Source organism: Jaculus jaculus, chromosome 17 (genome assembly GCF_020740685.1).
Source record: "Jaculus jaculus isolate mJacJac1 chromosome 17, mJacJac1.mat.Y.cur, whole genome shotgun sequence".
Classification (NCBI taxonomy): Eukaryota; Metazoa; Chordata; class Mammalia; order Rodentia; family Dipodidae; genus Jaculus; species Jaculus jaculus.
In genome coordinates this window covers 38,936,294-38,959,999 of record NC_059118.1, presented here as the reverse complement: position 1 = coordinate 38,959,999, position 23,706 = coordinate 38,936,294, and the positions used below count along the sequence as shown (strand labels likewise).

Here is a 23,706-nt window from a genome sequence, read left to right as displayed (position 1 = left end):
CAGAGCATGGGGACCCCCTGTGGGGGTTTTTTCCTACATTGGGGGCTCGTCCGGGATGTGAAGGCCCCCACACACACCCGAGAACCGACTTGGAGGTAAGGGGGCCCCTTCTGGAGTGAATGTGTGCCGGCCGGTGTTTGTGTTCTGAGTATCTGGTTTATGGGACGCGCGCTTTATGCTGGCCGGTGTTTGTGTTCTGAGCATCTGGTTTCTGGGACGCGCGCTTTTGGCTCAGTCTGATTTGCAGCCGTCCTCTAGGGCCGTAAAGGACCAGAGGACCGTGATCAGCAGACGTGCTAGGAGGATCACAGGCTGCCACCCTGTGGGACGCCCTGGGAGGTGAGGAGACCCAGGGACGCCTGGCAGTCTCTTATACCCAGTCAGAAGACCGGGTGCTGTTATTAGAGCGGAGGCTTCCTCATCCGCGGCCGTCCGATTCTTTTGCCTGCTTGTGGAAGACGCGGACGGGTCGCTGGTATCTGGATTTGTTGGTCTCAGTTGTGTGTGTTGTTGTTGTTGTTCTTTGTGTCTTTGTCTATAGTTCTAAGATGGGACAGACGGTGACGACGCCCCTTAGCTTGACTCTTGACCACTGGACTGAAGTTAAAACTAGGGCCCATAATTTGTCAGTTGAGGTTAGAAGGAGACCCTGGCAAACGTTTTGTGCCTCTGAGTGGCCAACTTATGAGGTCGGATGGCCACCAGAAGGAACCTTTAATTTTGAGACTATTCTGGCCGTTAAAGATATTTTTTTTTCAGAGTGGACCAGGCTCCCATCCCAACCAAGAGGCTTATATCCTCACCTGGAAGGATTTGATGGACAACCCCCCGCCGTGGGTCAGGCCATGGCTGAATAAACCCAGGAACTCAAGCTCCAGAGTCCTGAGTCTTGAGAATGCAAAATGAAAAAAAAAAAAAAAAACCCTGTCCTCCCCCTCGCATCTACCCTGAGATCGAGGAACCTCCTCCGGCTTGGCCGGAGACTCAGCCTGCCCCTCCCCCCCCCCTTATCTAGTCCCGGGAGCTGAGAGAGGGCTTCTCGCCCCTCCCGAAGCTCCACGCTCTGGCGTGACTGCTCCGCCCCTCGCCCCTCCCGAAGTTCCGCCCTCCACCCTTCCCACACCTCCGCCTCTTGCCCCTCCCATGCCTCCGCCTCTCGCCCCTCCCGAAGCTCCACGCTCCGGCGTGACTGCTCCGCCCCTTGCCCCTCCTGAAACTCCGCCCTCCACCCTTCCCAAGCCTCCGCCCCCCTTCCTCCCAGAGCCTCCGCCCCCAAGCTTGTCCGTGCTTAGCCGGAGACTCAGCCTGCCCCTCCCGAGCTCCTAGAAATGGGAGGGCCAACTGCAAGGACGCAGAGCCGGAGAGATGCTACCCCAGAGGGAGCAAATGGAATTGTAACACTGCCGCTACATGAGGCAGATCCTCCCATGCTGGGGGGCCAACTACAACCCCTCCAATATTGGCCTTTTTCCTCTGCAGATCTTTATAACTGGAAAGCTAACCATCCCCCTTTTTTCAGAGGAACCCCAACGCTTCACGAGGCTCATAGAATCTCTTATGTTTTCTCATCAGCCCACCTGGGATGATTGCCAACAGCTGTTGCAGACTCTCTTCACAACCGAGGAACGAGAGAGAATTTTAATAGAGGCCAAAAAAATGTCCCTGGGGCCAACGGGTGGCCCACGCAGCTGCAGCATGAGATAGACATGGGGTCCCCTCTGACTCGCCCTGTTTGGGACCACAATACGGCTGAAGGTAGGGAGAGCTTAAAAATCTATCACCAGGCTCTGGTGGCGGGTCTCCGAGGTGCCTCCAGAAGGCCCACCAATTTGGCCAAGGTAAGAGAGGTGATGCAGGGGCCAACGAAGTCTCCCTCAATGTTTCTTGAGAGGCTCATGAAAGCATTTAGGAGGTTCACACCCTTTGACCCCACCTCTGAGATTCAAAAAGGCTCAGTAACATTAGCTTTCATAGGACAGTCAGCTCCTGATATCAGAAGGAAACTTCAGTGATTGGAGGGATTACAGGAAGTTGAGCTATGTGATTTAGTAAAAGAGGCAGAAAAGGTATATTACAAAAGGGAGACAGAAGAGAAAAAGGAGCAAAGGAGAGAAAGAGAGAGAGAAGAACGTAAAGAGAGACATGAGAAAGAGAAAAAAGAAAGGGAGGATAGGCGCAATAGACGACAAGAGAAAAATCTGACCAGGATCCTGGCCACAGTGGTAGAGAAAAAGGAAAAAGGAAGAGAAATTTTCACAAGTTTAGAACAGGCCCTAGGCAGATAGGGAACCTGGGCAACAGGACCCAACTTGATAGAGATCAATGTGCCTATTGCAAGGAGAAAGGACACTGGGCAAGAGACTGCCCTAAGAAGAACAGCAAAAGACCTAGGGTCCTAACCCTTGGAGAAGATGAAATCTAGGGAGGACAGGGCTCGGAGCCCCTCCCCGAGCCCAGGGTAACTCTGAAGGTGGAGGGGAAGCCAGTCAGATTTCTCGTGGACACTGGCGCTGAACATTCAGTGCTTTTGGAACCAATGGGAGGGCTAAAAGATAAAAAATCCTGGGTTCTGGGTGCTACTGGACAACGGCAATATTCATGGACTACCCGAAGAACCGTTGACCTGGGAGTGGGACGGGTAACCCACTCATTCTTAGTCATTCCTGAATGTCCAGCGCCCATCCTTGGAAGGGACTTATTAACCAAGATGGGTGTTCAAATTTCTTTCAAATCAGAAAAACCAGAAGTGTCTGCTGGAGGTCGACCCATCACCGTGTTGACCCTCCAGCTAGATGATGAGTATCGATTATACTCATCCCCGGTAGAGCCTGCTCCTCACCGACAGGATAACGTTTGCCCCTCCTGCCATCCTCAACCCCGCTACCCTTCTGCCTGAAGAAACTGATGAGACAGTGACTCATGACTGTCATCAACTGCTGATTGAGGAAACTGGGATCCGAAAGAATCTTACAGATGTCCCACTGACCAGAGGAACATTAACCTGGTTCACAGATGGAAACAATTACATTGTAGAAGGTAAGAGGATGGCTGGGGCGGCGATAGTAGACGGAACACAAACAGTCTGGGCCAGCAGTCTGCCAGAAGGAACTTCAGCACAAAAAGCTGAGCTCATGGCCCTCACACAGGCCTTACGACTAGCTGAAGGAAAGTCTATGAACATCTACACGGACAGCAGGTATGCTTTTGCTACTGCACACATACACGGGGCCATCTACAAACAGAGAGGGCTACTTACTTCAGCAGGGAAAAAAATTAAAAACAAAGAAAAAAAATTCTAAGTTTGCTAGAAGCCCTACATCTACCCAAAAGACTGGCCATTATACATTGCCCTGGCCACCAAAAAGCCAAAGATTTTATCTCAAAAGGAAACCAGATGGCTGACCAAGTGGCCAAGCAGGCTGCCCAGGGGGTCAACCTTCTGCCCATAATTGAGAAGCCAAAGAACCAAAAAAAAGTAAACACCGATATACCCCAGGTGACTGATGAGAAGTTAGAAAGTTAGGCCAGTTCTCTGAAACTCCAGAGGGGGCCTGTTTTACCTCAGAGGGAAAAGAGATTCTACCTCAAGCAAAGGGACTACAGTACGTTCATCAAATACACCGCCTAACCCATCTGGGAGCCAAACATCTAGAAAAACTGCTACAGACGTCTCCTTACCATATTCTGAGGTTGCCAGAGATAGCTGGCTTAGTAGTCAAGCATTGTGTACCTTGCCAGATGGTCAATACTAATCCCTCAAGAATGCCTCCTGGGAAGAGGCTAAGGGGAGACAGCCCAGGTGCTCACTGGGAAGTGGACTTCACTGAGGTAAAACCAGCTAAGTATGGTAATAAGTATTTACTAGTTTTTGTAGACACTTTTTCAGGATGGGTAGAGGCTTATCCTACCAAGAAAGAAACCTCAACCATGATGGCTAAGAAAATACTGGAAGAAATTTTCCCAAGATTTGGGATACCCAAGGTAATAGGATCAGACAACGGTCCAGCCTTTGTTGCCCAGGTAAGTCAGGGACTGGCCAAAGTATTGGGGATTGATTGGAAATTACATTGTGCATACAGACCCCAAAGCTCAGGACAGATAGAAAGGATGAATAGAACCATTAAAGAGACCCTCACCAAATTGACCGCAGAGACTGGCGCTAATGATTGGATAGCTCTCCTACCCTTTGTGCTCTTTAGGGTTAGAAACACACCTGGACAATTTGGACTGACCCCCTATGAATTGCTATATGGGGGGCCTCCTCCACTGGTAGAAATAACCTCTATACATAGTATTGATGTGCCACTTTCCCAGCCTCTGTTCTCTAGGCCCAAGGCGCTCGAGTGGGTGAGACAACGAGCGTGGAAGCGACTCCGGGAGGCTTACTCAGGAGAAGGAGACTTACAGGTCCCACATCGCTTCCAGGTGGGAGATTCGGTCTTTGTCAGACGTCACTGCGCAGGAAACCTTGAGACTCGGTGGAAGGGCCCCTACCTCGTCCTACTGACTACTCCAACGGCCGTAAAAGTTGAAGGAATACCCGCCTGGATCCATGCATCTCACATCAAGCCTGCTCCGCCACCGGGCCCCGAATGGCAAGCCGAGAGGACAGACAAACCCCTTAAACTCAGGCTTCGCCGTGTGGCTTCTCCTTCTCCAGCTAGGTGATGCCTCCAATCCCCATGCCCCCCAAAAATTGACTTGGCAAGTGCTTTCTCAAACGGGGGATATAATATTGACTACAACTAGGGAAGCGCCCCCCTGGACTTGATGGCCTGTCCTGACCCCAGACATCTGTGCCCTGGTAGCCGGGATAAAATTTTGGGATATCCCAGAGCTCACCCCAGAGAAGGTCTCTAGAGAAGTCCACTCTCATGTGGCAAAGCAGGTACTCACACAAGGGGTCATCTCCCAAGGTCAATATATGGCAGACAACCCGGGGTGCAGCTCTGGGCCAACCCAACGTAAGATGCAGCATACCCCATTTTATGTCTGCCCCTGAACTTCTAAACGAAGTTATAGAGAGACAAAAGAGTTCTACTGTAAACACTGGGGTTATGAAACTACAGGTAATACCTACTGGCACCCAGCTTCCTCCTGGGACCTGATTACTGTGCAGGAAGGATTATATGGGAAAAAAAGCAGTTCCTCTCAGCATCTCTTTCACCCCCCAAGGTCGAGAGTCCAGATACTGGATAAAAGAAAAAACTTGGGGACTCAGGTTTTATATGACAGGATGGGATACGGGCCTAACCTTTACTATACAACTTAAGATAAAGCCTCCCACCCCAAGACCAGTAAGACCTAATAAAGTTCTAGTAAAACAGGGACCCCCTAAAATGACATTACCCAAGCTCCCACCCACAGTGGCAACTAAGACCCATCACATAATAACTGCTAGAACCCCTTTGACTAGCCCACTCTCGGAAGCCCCACATGGGACAGGACAGAGGCTCTTTAGCCTAATCCAAGGGACCTTCCTCGCCATAAACGCCACCAACCCCAACATTACCTCTACTTGCTGGCTTTGTTTATCCTCAGGACCACCCTACTATGAGGGGATGGCGACTATGGGAGAGTTTAATATAACTAAAGAACATGATAGCCGGTGTTCATGGGGGACCAAAAACAAGTTGACTATCCCTGAGGTCTCAGGAAGGGGGACATATATAAAAAAAGCCCCCCCATCCCACCAACACCTTTGTAATGTTACTCTGACCTATAGACAGACTTCAGACAACCAATATTTAGTGCCATGGTATAACAGGTGGTGGGCATATGATACTGGGCTGACTCCCTGTGTTTCTACTTCAGTTTTTAACCCATCCAAAAATTTCTGTATTATGGTCCAGCTTGTCCCCCGGGTTTACTACCATCCTGGGGAAGTAATCATCGATGAATATGACTACCATCCCACCCGATCCAAAGGGAGCCTATAACCCTTACCCTAGCAGTCATACTTGGCTTAGGGATAGCTGCCGGTGTGGGGACGGGGACCACAGCCCTGGTCACGGGACCACAACAATTAGAAAGAGGGCTTAGTGAACTACATGCTGTCATAAATGAGGATCTCCAAGCTTTAGAGAAATCTGTTAGTAATCTAGAGGAGTCCCTGACCTCCTTATCTGAAGTGGTCTTACAAAACCGGAGGGGATTAGACTTACTGTTCCAAAAGAAGGCGGATTATGTGCAGCCTTAAAAATAAAATATTACTTTTATGTAGATCACTCAGGAGCTATCAGAGACTCCATGAGCAAGCTCAGGGAAAGACTAAAAAAGCGTCAAAGGGAGAGGGAAACTGACCAAGGATGGTTTGAGGGATGGTTTAACAAGTCCTCCTGGATAACTACTCTGCTTTCCACCCTGATGGGACCCCTAATGGTTTTGCTCCTGATGCTTTCAGTTGGGCCTTGCATATTTAATAAGATTTTTACTTTTGTTAGAGAACGAGTGAGTGCGGTCCAGATCATGGTACTTAGACAACAATATAAGGGCCTTCAAGGCAGCAGAGAGGAAGATTATATCTAGTCTTTCTAAGTTCTAGGATTAGAACTATTGACAAGAGAAAAAGTGGGAAATGAAAGGCCCAAGAATTCAGAAGCTCAGAAATACTATCACGCTCCAAGGGGAGCTTAATCAGGCTCCCTGCATACCTCAAACTCCAGGCTTTACTCTCTGTTGGAAGCAAGTAAAGAATCCCTCTTCTCATTATATCAGAGCCCACTCCTAATATAAAACTAGGTAAAAGGGCATGAGATAGCCCTCAAGGATGGGAAATGAGTAATAAAGTGAACCACTTATTTGGTTTCTGTAAATAGCCTTACACTATAAGCCTTAATAGCCCACACTGTTAGCCTTAGTAGCTCGCACCATAAGCTGTAGCAGCCTGCCTCAGACCTCCAAGGTCATAGGAGGCTGATACCATACTCTGCTACCCCCACCTAAGGAATTACACAAGTGCTGACCTCCAAGGTCATAGGAGACTGGAACCACACTCTGCTACTCCCACCCAAGGACCTGCGCAAATGCTGACCACCAAGGTCATAAACTAATTGGCTTAGAAACTATGGGGTGGCACCAACTGACTGGCTAACACCCTGCGGGGCTCCTAATATTAGAAAATGATTGGTCTAAGGCACAGGCTTTGTTAGAAACCCTATAAAAACTGTCCTGTTCCTGCATTCAGGGCTCTGCAGTCCTCTACCCCTGTGCGGTGTACGACTGTGGGCCCCAGCGTGCTTGGAATAAAATCCTCTTGCAGTTTGCATCAAGACCGCTTCTCGTGAGTGAGTGATTTGGGGTGTCGCCTTATCCGGGCAGAGCGTGGGGACCCCCTGTGGGGTTTTTTTCCTACAACTGCACTATTTTGGCCTGGAATTGTCACTAACCCACATTCTAGCTACTTGTTTCTCAAGCTCTACGCCTGTCACTACTTTGCTGTTCCTAAACAAAACCCTGCTACTATTTTTCTGGAGCTTAAAATTATGTTATTCTTTCTTCTATGATAATATCCAGTCTTTTTTTTTTTTTCTTTTTTTTTACAAAACATGAACTTATAACAGTAACATTTTTTCAACCATTCCAGGGTTAGTTTGTGTGGTGGTTTGAATAGAATAGATGGCCCCCAATTTATTCAGTTGTTTATTTGTTTGTAGTTTGCATCTGTAGCCACCTGGCTAGAGGCAATGTCACTGGATGATCTTAAGGTGTGGTGGTGGGTTTCAGATTTAATCTAAAGATATGCAAAGTGTGCTAGCTGGAGTTTCTGAAGTGTGCTGTGCTGTGGCTTTTGACCTTTAGGCTTGTACTTCTCTTTCTCTGCTTGGGCCTGTGAAGGCAGGCCAGCTTCTTCTACCATTATGGAACTTCCACTGGAACTGTAAGCTTCAATAAATCCCTTCCTCCATAACTGTGCCTGGTCTGGAAGTTTATCTCAGCGAACCTGAATCTGTCTGCTACCATTTGGATACTGTTAGTGGCTATAACATATTTCCCAAAAGAAGAGTTTATTTCTCCTTTGCACAATTATCAACTCAGAAATTCCCTATTGGTGTGCAGCTTATCCATGGAGCATTTGAGGTTAGAGATCCTTCTTCTTTTTGTTCCACCATAAGTTAAGTTCATGCCATGTGCATCAAGACAGAGGAAAGAAAACAGTACCATGAAGACTTTTTTAATACTTAAAACTTATGGTTTAAAAGTAACACATATACACTTTTTCTTAACTGCTACTGCCTATATTTCATTCATGATTCCAACCCTAGAAGGAAATGTATTTCTAGGATAGATAGCTATTGCTCTGCCACGTTACATTCCACACAAATGGAAACACATTTTGCTCAACACTTTGTCTCAAAATCAGTAATTTGGGGCTGGAGAGATGGCTTAGGGCTAAAGGTGCATGCTTGCAAAGCCTAAGGACCCACGTTTGATTCTCCAGGTCCCACATAACAGATGCATATAGTAGAGCATGCATCTGGAGTTCATTTGCAGTGGCTAGAAGCCCTGGGCATGCCCATTCTCTCCCTGCCTCCCTCCCTCCTTCCTTCCCTCCCACCCTCCCTCCCTCCCTCTCTCTCTCTCTCTCCTCTAACAAATAAATAAAAATAAATCTTTAAAATATCAGTAATTTCTGTCAACCCCACATGGTGTCACTTCTGACACTGAAACCACATCTATGTGTTCCTTTGAAACACACAACTGCTTCCTTCCATTTGCTGCTGCCTTCAGCTCAGGGATACTGTCGGTTCTTTCAAAACTTCACTGAGCAATCTTTCACTGTCGAAACCTGTCACTGCTTTTCTTTCTAGATCAGGAACATCTCGGTGTGATCTGCATTGTTTTTGGAATTAGTGCTTGGAGACTCTTGATGGTCTTAGTTCTACATATTCTGATTTTAAAATGTACATTTTCAGTTCTGCGGTAGGACCTGGAAAACATGGGATTGAAAAATTTGGCCCATTCTTATTAAGAACTTTTATTTATTTATTTATTTATTTATTTTGAGGTAGGGTTTCACTCTAGCTCAAGCTGACCTGTAATTTTATAATTTATAGTTTACAGTCTGACCTGTAAAGTTATACTAGAGATATAATAGAAAATTAAAATCCTTTGTTAAGGCTAGTTTTTCAAATTAGGAAAGTTTTGCTAGGAATTTAGAAGAAGCTGAGACTTAAAGGCATCAGGATGAGGGATGCAAAGCAAATGATCCTTTTGCAGTTACTTTCTGTCGGGCTGCAGTCTTGGAGCTCCTGGCTATAGCGATTGCCCTGAGAAAGACACACACATTAAAGAGATTATTAGAAAGACATTAATATCCTCAGTGCTCCAAAGCTTTTGACCACAAATAAACTCCACCTACTTAAATAGAGCCAGAATCATAAATGGCTACAACCACAGTATTAACTTCTAATGAAATTCTCCTTTTCTTCGGACGTGTTCTGTTCTAATCTTAGAACGACTCTGACAACTCATGCATCACTGCCTTATACAAAAGAACCGCATATTCCATACATATATACATGTATGTGTGTGTCTTTAAACACATGTAAGCAGAAAGCCTTTCCTAGATATCTTCTAGAAGATACTCTCTTAGTCGCTGCCTATAGGTGCATCAGAAGATGGAATTATGACGGGCATGGTGGTGCATACCTTTAATCCCAGTGTTCGGGAGGCAGTTTTAGGAAGACTGCTGTGAGTTCGAGGCCACTCTGGGACAACATAGTGAATTCAGGTCAGCCTGAGCTAGAGTGAGCCCCTATCTCTAAAAACAAAAAACAAGAAGATGGAATTGCTAAGATTTTATGCTAATCACAATTCATCTGTTGTACTACTCTACCCTTTTCATGAACAGAGTACTTGAAAAAATAAAATTCTTTCAGCAACGGAGTCATTAAATATGACGCGGGGAAAACAGTTTCTCTATGATATTTGTGAGAAAAGCCCATTGCAGGCATCCTAAATCAGAAACTTAGAAGGTATATCTGGCTGTATTTCAACGTGCTTTTTATGCAGGCTGGAATCTGAGAACCAGTAATGAACCAACAAGATACTGGACTTTCGGGTTCATAAATACTTAGTGTATCTAAATGTTTTCTAATTAAAGATAGCACTTTACTTGACCGACTAATAGATGAAGACGGTGAAAATAACAGCAAAAAAAAAAAAAAAAAAATCAAAACTCAGGAATAACTGCAAGACTTGACAAGACTGTATTGTACTGAGTAAGTTCAACAAAGTGTGCGAAGAGATTAAGGGGACCCAAGGTATCTCCCCAGAAACCCAAAGGGTGAAAGGGTGGAGGCCACGCCCCGTCATGACTTTCCGCTTGCACAGCCTTTGAACATTCCACTTCCTCCGCCAGACCGCAAACGTCGGTGTCGACCCGGGTCCACGAGGCAGGAGGATCCAGGAAGCGGAATTCGCATCCCGGCCCAGGTCACCGGGAGGCCACTGGCCCCAGGCCGGCTGTTGGACGCATCCCGGACGAGAGGCGCGCCCGCGAGGCTACGTACGGCCCGGGTGAGCGCGGCCGAGAGGGCGGGCTCGCTGCACCTGCGCGTCTGCGTGGTGGGAGGTGGCAGGGTCAGCCGGACCTGTGCGCCTGGCTCGCTCAGGGGGCGGAGGATGTGAACTTGGAGGGCGGGCAGCGTCCAGGACACCTGGGGAGGTAAACCCGGGAGTGGAGAAGGAAACCTAGCCAGGGAGCCAGCTGTCCCTGAGGATCTCAGGCCATTCTCAGAGGCCCGTGCCCCCTCCCAGAAAGACCCCGCCGGGCGTGTTTCGGCAGGGCTGTGCCCAGCTCAGCAGCCCTTACCTGGGCTAGAAGCTAGGCGCGCTCGTGTGGGCAGCAGAGCGCCCTTGGAGCCGAAGGTGGCGCTCGGTGGCTGGGCTTTCCAGGCAAAGGCAAATTCTAGGTTGGGGCCCATCAGGTGAAACAAAAAAATAAACCGGTCGAAATGTGGCCAGTTCTCACTCAGGATCAGTATACTTTGGCCTTAGGGCAGGAGCCTCAACTATGCTTGGCATTCTAGGGTACCAGATGGGTGAAGAGGGAAAACAGGCAAAGGACAGAGTGGGCAAGACCTTAGCTGCAGACTCAAGCTGCCCTGATGTGGCTCAGCCCTGACCTTTCCCATCCTGGACTCTGAACCAGTTTGTTTGTTCCCTCAGCACATTTCTGGAGCGGATGTTGCCAGAGGCACAAGAGATAAGACTGCGAGTCTTATGAGTTCAGTAGCTTGAGCAGCGCCTGCGGCTGCATGAAACACTGAAAAAGTTAACTTTATTCATTCAAATTGTCAACAGAGTCGCTGCTGCCTCCAGTTCTCTAGCATGCCCCTGGGGATTCTTTATGTCCTATTTCCAGAACTTTGGCCTTGGCCACATGCCAGTTCCAGGAATAAGTAGATGCCATTTCTTCTAGTTTAACAGTTTGATTTGGTTTTCCTTCTTGAATTTTCCCAGCACCAGTTTTCTGTTACTACACCTGGGTATTTAGAACGACTGTCCGCTGCAAACAAGGAGCAAACACGAGGAAATAAAACACAAATGAGAAAGCCTGGGGCAGAGAAGCATGATCAGGTGGTGGCTGGGCACCAGGTCCTGTGTGCTTAGTGTGAGGTGCAGACACTGCACATGACTGTCCTGTGCTGTTCTCCACCTAGGCTCTGAGGACCTTTCCTCTCTCTGCTCTATAGCTCACCGATGGTCCATTCCTTGAATGAGGGGAGACCCTGGCTTAAGCGTTCTCCCTGTGTGATCCCACCTGTCTGTGATGGCCCACTGCACACCCTGACCTAATTGGTAGCACCGTGGGCTGGTTGGATACTTATGGGGGTCTGGTGTCGCACAAGTTCAACCATCGACTCATAGAATGTGAGGCAAACCTTTATTGGGTAGAAAGAAAGAAAAAGAAGAAAGTTAGTGCATCAGGTTGCATACCAGAGTTTGGGGTCTCAGGATGCAGACCGAACCGCTGGTAGTGTCAGCTTTTGTTAGAGAAAACCACAAGATGTTCGTTGTAAAAACAGGATGGAAGTTAAAATATAAAATTAGGTGGAACTGAGGCAAGAAACATTCTATGCTATGTGATCATAAAGATATTTAGAAACAGGTACAGGACGGTCTTGGTACATTGCACAGAGGGTCCCATTTCTTAGATAACAGAAAACACCTGCATTTTGCAATAAGGCATATGATAATGATTCATGAAACCTCTTCTTTATCTGTTAGGAAGATCAACTTGGGTGATGGCCTCCATTTTGTGTGCCTAAAGGCAAGGCCTGCACAGGAGGATGTTTAACCAGGTCTATAGTGTCCCTTTACATTCCATTTTTTAGATATAGACGTTTTTCTTGTGGATCTGACTTACCTTTTCTGACCACCATCTACATCAGTACCGCCAAGAACCTTTCTTTTAGCACCATCATTTCACTTAAAGCGCTAGAGTATTTTGCGTAGTATACTCAGTTGTTTTATCAGTTCCAAGTGCCTAAAGACATTGGTAGTACAGACTTGCATGCTGTAAACATCTCCCTGAAAAACACAAGTCAAAATGAGTATATAGAACATATATAGCACACAAGCTAGTCATTGTAGCAGTGTGAAGGCATACTGTTCAACTAGACCAGTTCTTTAGTTAATGAGGGTTAACTAGTGTTCTTTTGTCACATTATATATTATCAGAAAAAAAAAAAACTTACCAGCCTAGATAAACACTGGTTGCCCAAAAGAACAAATTGAAATTCACGATGCTCTGTCTTTTTTTTATTTATTTTTTATTTTTTTAAAATATTTTTTGTTCACTATTTATTTATTTATTTGAGAGTGACAGACAGAGAGAAAGACAGATAGAGGGAGAGAGAGAGAATGGGCGAGCCAGGGCTTCCAGCCACTGCAAACGAACTCCAGACGCGTGCGCCCCCTTGTGCATCTGGCTAACGTGGGACCTGGGGAACCGAGCCTCGAACCGGGGTCCTTAGGCTTCACAGGCAAGCGCTTAACCGCTAAGCCATCTCTCCAGCCCCGATGCTCTGTCTTATATAAGGATGATATGTTCAAGATACTTCTTAACAAATTTCACTAAAAGTTGGAGGTCTCTTTGTTTTCAGTGAAACAGGACAAGAGTACAAAGATGAGCATGGGTCACCTTCAGTCAGCTCTGTGTTGAGCTGTGTGTGGTTTAGTTGCTCATTTAAAAGTGTAAAAGAATAACTTTTGTACTTATTTTATAAGTATGGTAGTGTTATAATACGCAAACATACTTTTGAAGGTAATAAGAGAACTGTAGAATCCTAACATGAGAGATTTTTCACTGGACTCAGAATGGTACAGACATAGCCATTCAATTTCTCTCTGTCTTTGGTGATAGTGTTTGACAATTATCAAATACCCTAGAGACACAAGGGGACTTGTGATTTTTTAGTAGAATTATATGAACAGAGAGCTTATGTTTCCATAGTATATGATGCTTCAATTTCCTGTAGATGTGTCATATGATATAGCTTGGAAGAAGTGTGTAGTAATCAGGTGATATTTTGAACTTTCCTCTTTGTTCTGACATAATTGTGATCTCAGTGGTGCAATCTATAAATTTACGACACACTTTCCCACTGTGGGTACATCATAAATATAATGTACTTACCCCTGCCTTTTTCCTGAACACTTTCTGTAACTTTTTTCCATAAGAAAAAAAGTCTTTTAAAATTCTTCAGGTGAAAATTATTAGCTAATTATTTCAACCTGGTAAATACTCAGTTATTTCTAAATCCAAGTGAATTGTCTTGTTAAAAACCCATGAAGCTTGAGAATGGCAAGAAGAGGAGTCAGACTGGCACATGGCTTCATTTATTAGGTGCCCAGGGCTCTGTTTTACCCAGCATATGTATAGGTCTAGAGACCACCTAATATTTTGCTGCAGAATCCTTGCATACCACCCTAATGCCTGAGATGTGTATTAATGTACTTAAAATCTAAAGTAGTGTGAAGACCCAGGTTTTATCTTGAAGCGGTTGGGGTGTTTGTCCTCTTACTATTTTAAGTCTGAAAATAATGTGAGCAAATAAGCAGAAAATAAAGAGCAGGCTTGAATAAGGGAGCATTGCTGCAGGATTTTTGTGCAAGGAAGAAATGACCTTCCACCCTCAGGGAAAATTAATCCTGTGTTTATCAGTTGGAATTCAACACTATGACATGGTTAAGATCAACTGACACAATGAACAGCATTGGCTTATGAAATTACTTCTTTCTAACACATCCATCATTTTTTTTTCTGGCCTTGAAGTTTCCAGCCAATATGAGGAAATTTGAAAAAGAAGTGTTTTTAAAGTGACAAAAATATTTTTTGTATCATTTGAAATCCAGTGACTATAGCATTTTTTTCCATATAGGCCTTTGTTTATAAATTATAATAAATATGAACTTGCCCAAATACATCATTGAAATAACTAAAAGTTGTCATTGCTATTTAAGTTAGTTAGAGCCATAAAGCAGAAGCACATCAAAATGATATAAGAAACAGAGCAGATAAAAAATGTAAAACATGTAGTTCAACATATTAAGTAGGGGATCTGACCTAATTTTACTCTGAAGATTTGTTGCTATTTTAATTTTAATTTTATGCATCTGTTAAGGTACTCTTGGCATATTTTTTTAAAATCTTTTTTTAAAATATTTTATTTTTATTTATTTATTTGAGAGAGAGAGAGATACAGAAATAGGCAGGTAGACAGAGAGAATGGGTGCGCCAGGGCTTCCAGCCACTGCAAACGAACTCCAGATGCTTGCACCCCCTTGTGCATCTGGCTAACGTGGGTCCTGGGGAGTTGAGCCTCGAACCGGGGTCCTTAGGCTTCACAGGCAAGTGCTTAACCGCTAAGCCATCTCTCCAGCCCTCTTGGCATATTTTATGAAGATCAATATTTCTTTTAATGTATTACCTTCCATAACAGAAATGTGATGGTAACAAAAGTAATCTCAGTTCTCTGCATATGTGGATTTTCTTTTTCTTTTTTTGGGGGGGGATTCTTTTTATAGTTGTTTGTATGATAGAACCTGAAACTAACCTGTTAGTCTGTTGTGGTTCACCTCATAGATGTTAGGAGAACATAATATTAACACTATTAATATTGAGGCATTTATCTCATAAGACTTGAGAAGATGTCTTGAGACATGAGAGGTTAATGCAACTTGTATTTTTGTTTTCCAAAGGAAATCTAGAAATTTAAACCAGTAACACTAACATTTTTTAGATTTATTCTAGGGCTATAAAAAGCCTTATAGTCTGGTTACCCATGTAGAACCAGGCACAGAGTGAATGTCTGGAGTTCACTTGCAATGGCAGGAGGCCCTGGCCTACCCATGCTTTCTCTTCCTCTCTTTTTGTCCTTTTTCTCTCTCAAATAAATACATAAATAAGTAAATACTGTAAAAAATTACTTTTGAAATGCTGTTGAAGAAGATATTTGCTTCTTGGGAATACTAGATATATTTGTGTAGGGGCAGAAGTTAATGGCTGTATTTGCCATCTAGAACTGCACACACAGTAGGAGGAGGTAGGGAAATGCCAATCAGTTCTGGGGTGGGCTTGCTCGCTCATTTATTTTGTGGGGATTCTAGGTAGAAGGATTGAGTAACAGAATTTTGGCACAGTGTGCATCAGTTAAGGTTAGTAGACAAAAGGAGGGCTACAGTTAACACTGCTTTACAGTAGATAATGCACTTCCCAGCCAAAATTGGGAATGACTAGAAGAAAATCAAAACATAAGGATCAGAGAAGTACCAAGTGTAGTGCTTTTGTTGTTACTCATGTTTCTGTGGAACTAATCAAAGACAATCCTCTTAGATGTCAAGTGTTACCTTGCGATCCTTAACTGTGGGCCCTCTGCTGTAAAACAGAACTTGATGCAGAACAGACTGTCAAGCCTTCTCAAACATGCTGCTTAGGCTGACAGAACAGTCCATGAGTCCTGGAATTCCAGAGAGAGTCACAGCCCTGTGCCTGGGGAGTTCACCTCTTCCCTCCTGCTGGAGCTGAGCTCAGAGGCTACAAATTGAACTACTACTTTTATCTTCCCCAAAGAGTTCTAAATAAAGCATCTAAATAAATATATTTATTAATCATATAATGAAGATTTTTTACCTTCTTAAAATGTTAAGGTTCTGAAGTAAAAACTCACAACATATATGGAAAAATCTCAAAAACCAAGTCATTCTTCCAGAAATTATCTTTCTTCTCTCTCTTTTGTCTTTGTTGAGGTAACCAAAAATATTTCTGTCACTATAATGTCTGCCTTAATGAGGATATTAGAGTCTTCAAGACCAGACAATTTACTTTTCAAACCACACAAAGTCTTATAATCTTCTCTTACTGACTTGTAGAGACCTAGTTATATTTTAATAAAACAAGATTAAAGTTATTAAAATACAAAGTCATAGAAGTGAGGTATTTTACTTGTTAGAATCTTTAAGACGGTCCATTCACACAATTTGGAAGGTCCATTCACACAATTTGGAAAGATTCATTTGGCCATGGGCACAGTCCTTTTCACTCTTTAGTTTCATATATATTATTACCTGTGTGTGTATGTGTATTTGCTTGTATGCAAATAAAATATGTATGTATGTAAATAAGTTTATATAAAATGAATCCACATGTGTACCTAGAAATTAAATAAAATATCTTCAAGACCATGTGACAGTCCTATGATTTTTAAAAGTTATCTATCATAAATTTCAAAAAAGTAGAAACCATATATAATTATTTCAACTGTTCTATAATTTTACCTTAGGTTTGAAATAGAATTCTCTTTCATATTCACTCTAATAAAAGGCATAACTTACACTGAGTGAATTTATTTTCCTGCTTTAGTACCAAATAAAACTGGACAAGTGAGAATTACCTCAGTAATGTGAATTTTTTTCTAATGAGCATTCTATGTAAGCTGACATCATCTTTTTCTTCTTGAATTGCAGACATGCAAAAAGACACTCTGCAGGCAGAACTGGGGTACCCAGCTGTGTATCCCCCTCAGTATCCACCGGCAGCTTTCCAAGGTAACTTGTAGAAAAAACAGTTTTAATTGGGAGTCACAAGGGAGAGAAAGAGGTGGTGCACACATGTATGTCTTTGTGTGTCTTTATTTTATTTATTCTTTTTTTTGTGTGAAATTGCATGGAAAGAGTTTTGGCAGCCTGTTTAGTTTTTTATTTTCTTTTGTGTATGTAATTTCTATAGAATAATTTCTTTAATAGGGAACAATAAAAGTTGTAAAGTATAGCTAATAATATCTAGAATTAACTTATGTTTAGTAACAAAGGTTCACTTAAATTATAGCCTAGAATACAGATATCTAATAAAATAATTTACTAACCATTGCCTGCCCTGAATATTATGATCATATGATCACATGTAGAAATTTCCTTAAGTGCTTTTGTGTCATTCGGTACTTGGAATCAACTTTGTGCAGTGAGAATAAAGGCAGTTGAAAAGACTATTGAAAACAATAGAAAAGTCACAACCAAGGATTCTAGTTTCCATTTTGTGACGCTTAGGATGGACAGCTTTGTGTTTAGCCAGGTCTCTGAATGAGTTCTAGGCAAACCAGCACAATTTAGTGAAATATTGACTGTAAGCTAAAAAGTAAATTAGGTCTGGAGAGATGGCTTTAAGGCACTTGACTCAGGAGCCTAAGGACCCAGGTTCAATTTCTCAGAACCCAAGTATGTCTGGAGTTCATTTGCAGTGGCTAGAGACGTTGGCACACCTGTTTTCTCTCTCTCTGTCTTTCTCTCTCTCTCTCAAATAAACAAATAGAAATAAAATATTAAAAAAAAAGTAGAGGGGCTGAGGCCGTTACTCAGCTCTGGAGCTGTTATGAGCATGTAGGTTTCCTTAGGTACAATCACCAGTGCTTGAAAACAAAATCTTTATTTTCATTTTTTATTTTTTTGTTTTTTTGAGGTAGGGTTTTACTCTGGCTCAGGCTGACCTGGAATTCACTATTTAGTCTCAGGCTGGCCTCGAATTCATGGCGATCCTCCTACCTCTGTCTCCCAAGTATTGGGATTAAAGGCGTGTGCCATCATGCCTGGGTGACCCAAAATCTTTATTTTTATAAACAATTCGATTCTTGTTTTGAATTTCTAAGAAAATTAGATGACTCCTTTCAACATATAGTAGAGCATAAGAATTCTATATCTTATATTTTGAACCAATGCACAACATAATTCTATGATTTTGATTTAGATGATGAAGCATCTGAATTACTTACTGGAATGTTGCAAATGACAGTCATTTTGTGATCAGAATGATGATGTCCACATCCAAAAAGTGGGTCCTGGTGATTAGCATCAAAGGTTTTCTGGTTAGAAACAAGGGCATATGAGTTTTGTTTTCCTTTCTGAGCAAACAAATGACCTGGAAGTTGAATGGCCTGTGTAATTGTCTCAGAAATCACCTTATGGCTTCTAGATCTTACCCAGATGTTCCCAGGGTGTGGTGGCTCACTCCTATAATCCCATCACTCCAGAGGTCTGAAGAAGGAGAATTACTGAGTTCTAGGTCAATCTGAACTAGTGAGATCATACCTCAAAAAAAAAACAAACAAAAAATATGGGCTGAATTAGTCCCAAAGCTCTAGGCATTGGTTCTCAACCCTCCCTGACACTTATTTTCAGTTAAAGATACAAATATAGGACACCATCCAGGGAAATTAAGTCAGACTTGGAAACACAGAGACTGGTATTTTCCTAATAGGTAGGTTGTTTTAACATGAATTGCTCTAAAAGATAAGTATATTAAACGTCATATAGATCCTGTATCTATAGGATCTCTGAGATGAACGGTCAGTTTGTAGGTAGCTGGAATGATTCTAAATGAAGAAAATTTCCATTTTTCTGGACAGTTCAATTATATTACTTATTCCTATTTCAGGTGCCCCAGGAAATACAGGTTATACTGCACCCCAGACTGCTTACACTGGACCCCAGGCTGGCTACCAAAGACCCCAACTTACCTACCCAGGACCCCAAAGTGCCTATCCAGAGCCCCAGGCTGGTTACCCAGTCCCGCCAGGAGGCTATGCAGGTGCTGGCTCAGGTAGCTTTCCTGTTCAAATTCAGCCTGGGGGACCTACAGGGACCCCATGGATACCAGCCCCACCTCCTCCAGTGCACTGTCCTCCTGGGCTGGAGTACTTAACTCAAGTAAGTTCAAATGCATATAAAATACTCTTTAAAGACAAAAGAGTATTTCAAGTATTTTCATTCGACTAACAAAAAATTCACAAAAATCTTTAATGGCAAGACAGCATTTTCTGCTAATGATTAATCATTATCCTTTTAGGTCAGATATACTTTTTGAGCAACACATAAATGTGTGAGGTAATTGTGTTTTCTGTGTCCTTGATTTCCACCTGCCATGAATAGCTAATAACTAATATTTATTAAGTATAATTTCCAAGTCACTTTCCTTAACATATCACATGTATGATCTCAATCTTTATATAAAAATCTGTGATATACATATGTGTTTCAATTATCACCATTGTTTAGAAGAGGAAACTGGTATACAAAAGTTACATACCTTGTACAGCATAAAACCTTAAGGAAATGGGTTGAACTTTTGAACTTGGACTTTGGAATTCAACCTATGCTTTCATGTGAATAGTGAGACATGACCTTAGATTATGGCACATCTTTTACAGCCAATAAAATCCATATTCATGATGCTTCCTTTGTTGCTTAAGCAATCAAATTTTATAAATGCTACAAGTAAAAAAGCCAGGTCTGAGTTGAACTACAAGGTTCATTATAATTACAATTATAATTATAACTATAACTTTAAACCTTTATTTGATATGATAAACTAGGTAAAATTTTACATGTGGCATGCTCAACCCACAAATATATCTGCAGACAGCCTAATAACCAATCAATTCTCAGGAAATCAGGTGTGTATCAAGAATACATTGTATTAATTTCCCACAATTCATGAAAATAGCACATAATATGTTGAGATACCTGGAAGAAATTAAAAACTACTACAAATGTCAAATATAAGTGAAAATTTTGTAGGAAAAATGTTTTATAGATTGAGAAGGTTTCTATCATTCATGAAACTATACTAGAAATAATACAGTTTTGTAATACACAGAAGAAGTCAGTATAAATAAATATTTGTTTTCAATTTTGCATCTTATAGTAAATAACTTCAACAAATATATCTCCATATAAAATTACAAAATTGTACTGCATTGAAAAGTAATATAAACCATGAACTGCTGATACATCAAATACTGAAAAATGATTACATGCAATGTTTACATAATTCTCTTTTTTATAATAGATAGATCAGATTCTGGTCCATCAGCAAATTGAACTTCTAGAAGGTATGTTCTCCTGTGGTGCTGTTATTATTTCTAGAAAGAGAAGCAGTTGATGCAGAAAAAGCATGTCAGCAACTCTCATGCAGGAGGTTCAGTGAGGATGTTTACAAATTATAAACATTACCTCTGATCCATTTAGGAAAACAAGCAGTTGATTGTCAAACTTACCGTACTGGGCTCCTGTTCTCATGATGTCCCCAGTAACTTAGAAGAAAATGAGCTAAAAGTGCTTTGCGCTCCTGGCTGTATGTCACTAAACTTTTACATCAGCCTTACTCCCCCTCCTGCTGTGTTTGTCATCAGCATGACACTTCCACTGACCCTGGGGCTCCCTCAGTACATTTCCAGAGTGAGAGACCCTTTTGAGTATGCATGAGAATCTTCTGTAAAGTACCCACATTTTCTCCTTGGTGGGTGTTCCATCAGTTGTGGATTCTCAGCTCAGAGGCAGCACCCCACAGGGTTGGAGATGCTGACCAGAGACCTGCTCCCAATGAATACTCCTGCTGCCCTGAGCTCCAGGTGCCTATGGATGTGCCCTTGGTCCACTGCTCCTACGTGCAGGAAGAAACTGAGAAAGCCACCAGATGCTCTGGAAGGTACCAGGGGAAGAAAATGGAGGTAGATGTATGAGGCACAGTGTTTTCTTTCTAGATGTAAGGACATGAGGAAAATTCAGGTTACATTTAGAATATATCTTAAATTAATGTTCATCTGCTTGAAAAGTTTCTTTCTACTGGTAAAATTGAACATGTATTCTACATTACTTTGTTATAGTTTTAAGTTCTATCCACTAGCATTTATTTGAAATAGATTTCTTTATTGTTTGATAGATTATTTTATGAATTTTTGAAAATAGTTGATTGTATGCTATACATTACTTAAGAAGATTACAGTGGTCTTTACTATGTATAATGTGCCACATTGTTCATTTCTTCTAGATTTATGAACTTTAAAAAATATATTTTTACATATTTAATATTTATATTATACATTTAATATTATATATTATATATATTTATATCCTAATCATAACATATAAAATAGCCAAAATATATTCATATTTAATATTCCAATATTAAAAAAATTAATATTCACAATTTTTACTTTTTTTTTTTTTACCAAATTGAATATGTGGCCCTTGTTAAAAAGCCCTGTGTGTTCCTGTACTGGGAATCATACTGTTTCTCCACATGGACAGCAACTCCTATAAGAAGCAAAAGTCACATAGGATGCTAATAGCCTACATAGTCTGTGAATTGAAACCTAACTCACCAAGCACCTTTCCCTGGTCTAAAACCCACATCCTACTTCTGAATAACTACTGCTGAGTAGTCAAGGATTCTCTGGCTTAGTGTCATATTCCTTTTACCCACTTGTGCATTGAGAGTAAGCCTCCTAATTACCTCTGTCCAAACAGTACAAAGAAGAAAAAGGTCGCATTGATGGATTATAAAACAGCCTCAAACAAATTAGTCATTGTAATTAATAGAAAATAAGCATAGCAATTACCTTGTAACCCCTACCTAAAACATGAAAAGTTTGCCAGGTGGTTGGGCATTTACCTACAGATCTTACACCTTCATACCCACTTAGAGCATCCATTACACCCCTACCATGTGACAAGGCCTCCTTTGTGTCAGAGGTCATGGAAGCAGAAGGTACAACTGCTTTTTTTAACATGAAGACTCAGTGTCTTCTACCTTAATACCATCTCTTCTTCCTTTCCCATTGCTTTGTCTCCAATCTAGAACTGAACACCTTTCCTATCTGCATTTCTTTCTGTCACATGTAGTCTCACATAACACTGGCACACTGGAAATTGTGTTATCTTAGGAAAGAGTTAATAATCATGACAAAGCAGATTTTTTTTTAATTTAATTTATTAGTTTTCTTTTCAGTAAATACAGGCATTTTGGTACCATTATTTAGGCTCATCTGTGATCTACCCCCTCCCATTAGACCCTCCTTGTTAATGAAAATGGGTCGTACATTGTGCAGTTAGCCCCCAGTTATTAGTATGATAAATGTCTCTGAAAATCATGACCCAACATGTAACTCTGACATTCTTTCCGCCCCCTCTTCCGCAAGATTTCCCTGAGCCATGTTGGGTTCATTTTTGGTCTGCTTCAGTGCTGAGGTGTTGGGGGCCTCTGAGGCTCTGGCTCTCTGATTTGGTAGGAGTTGATTTTTCTCTGCATTGATCTCCTTCCCCTTTGTGCTGGTATCCAGTTCACAGGAAAACATCACCCTTGCTTATTTCGCCAGTTGTCCTTAGTTTCAGTTGGGCCCCTTCTGAGGTATGTTGGGGCAGATCTCTTCTTAGGATCTGCATCTATCTGGAAAAGAGAAGCAGATTCTCCAACGGAGAGTAAGTTAGCACCCAGAAAATTGAGATAACACTTACTTTTTTGATAGACAGTTTGATAGGTGTAGGCCCTCTTATACCCCGTTATTGATTGTAGCTTGATATTGTAGAGTGGGCTTGTGTTTGGGTATGGTTCTGACTTGTTTCCCAGCTCCAGCTAAGGGTCTAGTACCACTGAGTGGATCAGTTAGCCAAATCAAGAGCAATTGATTCCTCACCATGGCTGTGTACCACTATTGCACTTGTGTGGGTATCACATCCGGTTAATTGTTGCTACTTAGGTTAAACAATGTGTTGCTTGGACAGATCTTGGTCACTTCCCCCAGTCGCCTATGTAGCGCCTTCTGGCACTAGACACGCTGACTGTCTGGGGACTGACTCTCTCCTGGCTTCCAGCCATGTCATTCCATTTTACGTGTCAGCTGCGTATGGAGTCTTCAGCAATAGTGTCTTACCACTGGCCTTTGGTGGGTCATCAAGTACTCTGACAGAAGTCTGTCATTGTTTTGGGAAACCTTGTAGGTTTCTCTGATCAAAAGCTCATTGTGGACTGTAGGCCCAAGCTGGAAGTGGGGGTTACAGGTCAGTGTCCACTAAGAAATTGAGGAAAAAGATAACTAATATACAAGAGTTAGAGAGGAGAGAGATAGAGGGGAGAGGGGGAGAGGGAGGGAAGGAAGATGTAGGAGATTTAGGTCAGTCTTGATCCTACCCTCTCCAGTGTCTTGTGGTTCAGGTGTTTCCTGTAAGGGACTAGTGAAGGTTCAGTCATTTGGTCTGTCTTTTAGGAAGTAGAATTTTATGGTACCATTGCCGATTGGGTCCAGATTACTGTTTTCCACCCTTTGATTCCCTCCCCGCCCTCCCATCCATCTTATTGTCTAGTCCATGAGGTACTTGCTGGGTATGTAAGGCATCTTGGGCAAATTCAGGTTAGGTGTTGCAGATGAG

The 23,706-nt window shown here is 42.5% G+C and overlaps 1 protein-coding gene across 6 annotated transcripts in view; it reads left to right on the top strand.

Moving 5' to 3' along the window:
• Positions 1–7,226: 7,226 nt before the first annotated feature.
• LOC101603323 (phospholipid scramblase 1-like) overlaps positions 7,227–23,706 on the top strand; it is a 41,613-nt gene continuing 25,133 nt past the window's right edge. For 2 of the 6 annotated variants that reach the window (XM_045136501.1, XM_045136500.1), the window contains exons 1-4: positions 10,364–10,521; positions 16,975–17,055; positions 18,935–19,206; positions 20,348–20,390. In XM_045136501.1, coding sequence (XP_044992436.1) covers positions 16,977–17,055; positions 18,935–19,206; positions 20,348–20,390 — 394 coding nt within the window. In that variant the 5' untranslated portion in view covers positions 10,364–10,521; positions 16,975–16,976. Of the gene's footprint in view, positions 7,287–10,363; positions 10,522–16,974; positions 17,056–18,934; positions 19,207–20,347; positions 20,391–23,706 lie in introns of those variants that run through there. The other 4 variants (XM_045136496.1, XM_045136497.1, XM_045136499.1 and 1 more) reach the window with 4 other exon arrangements.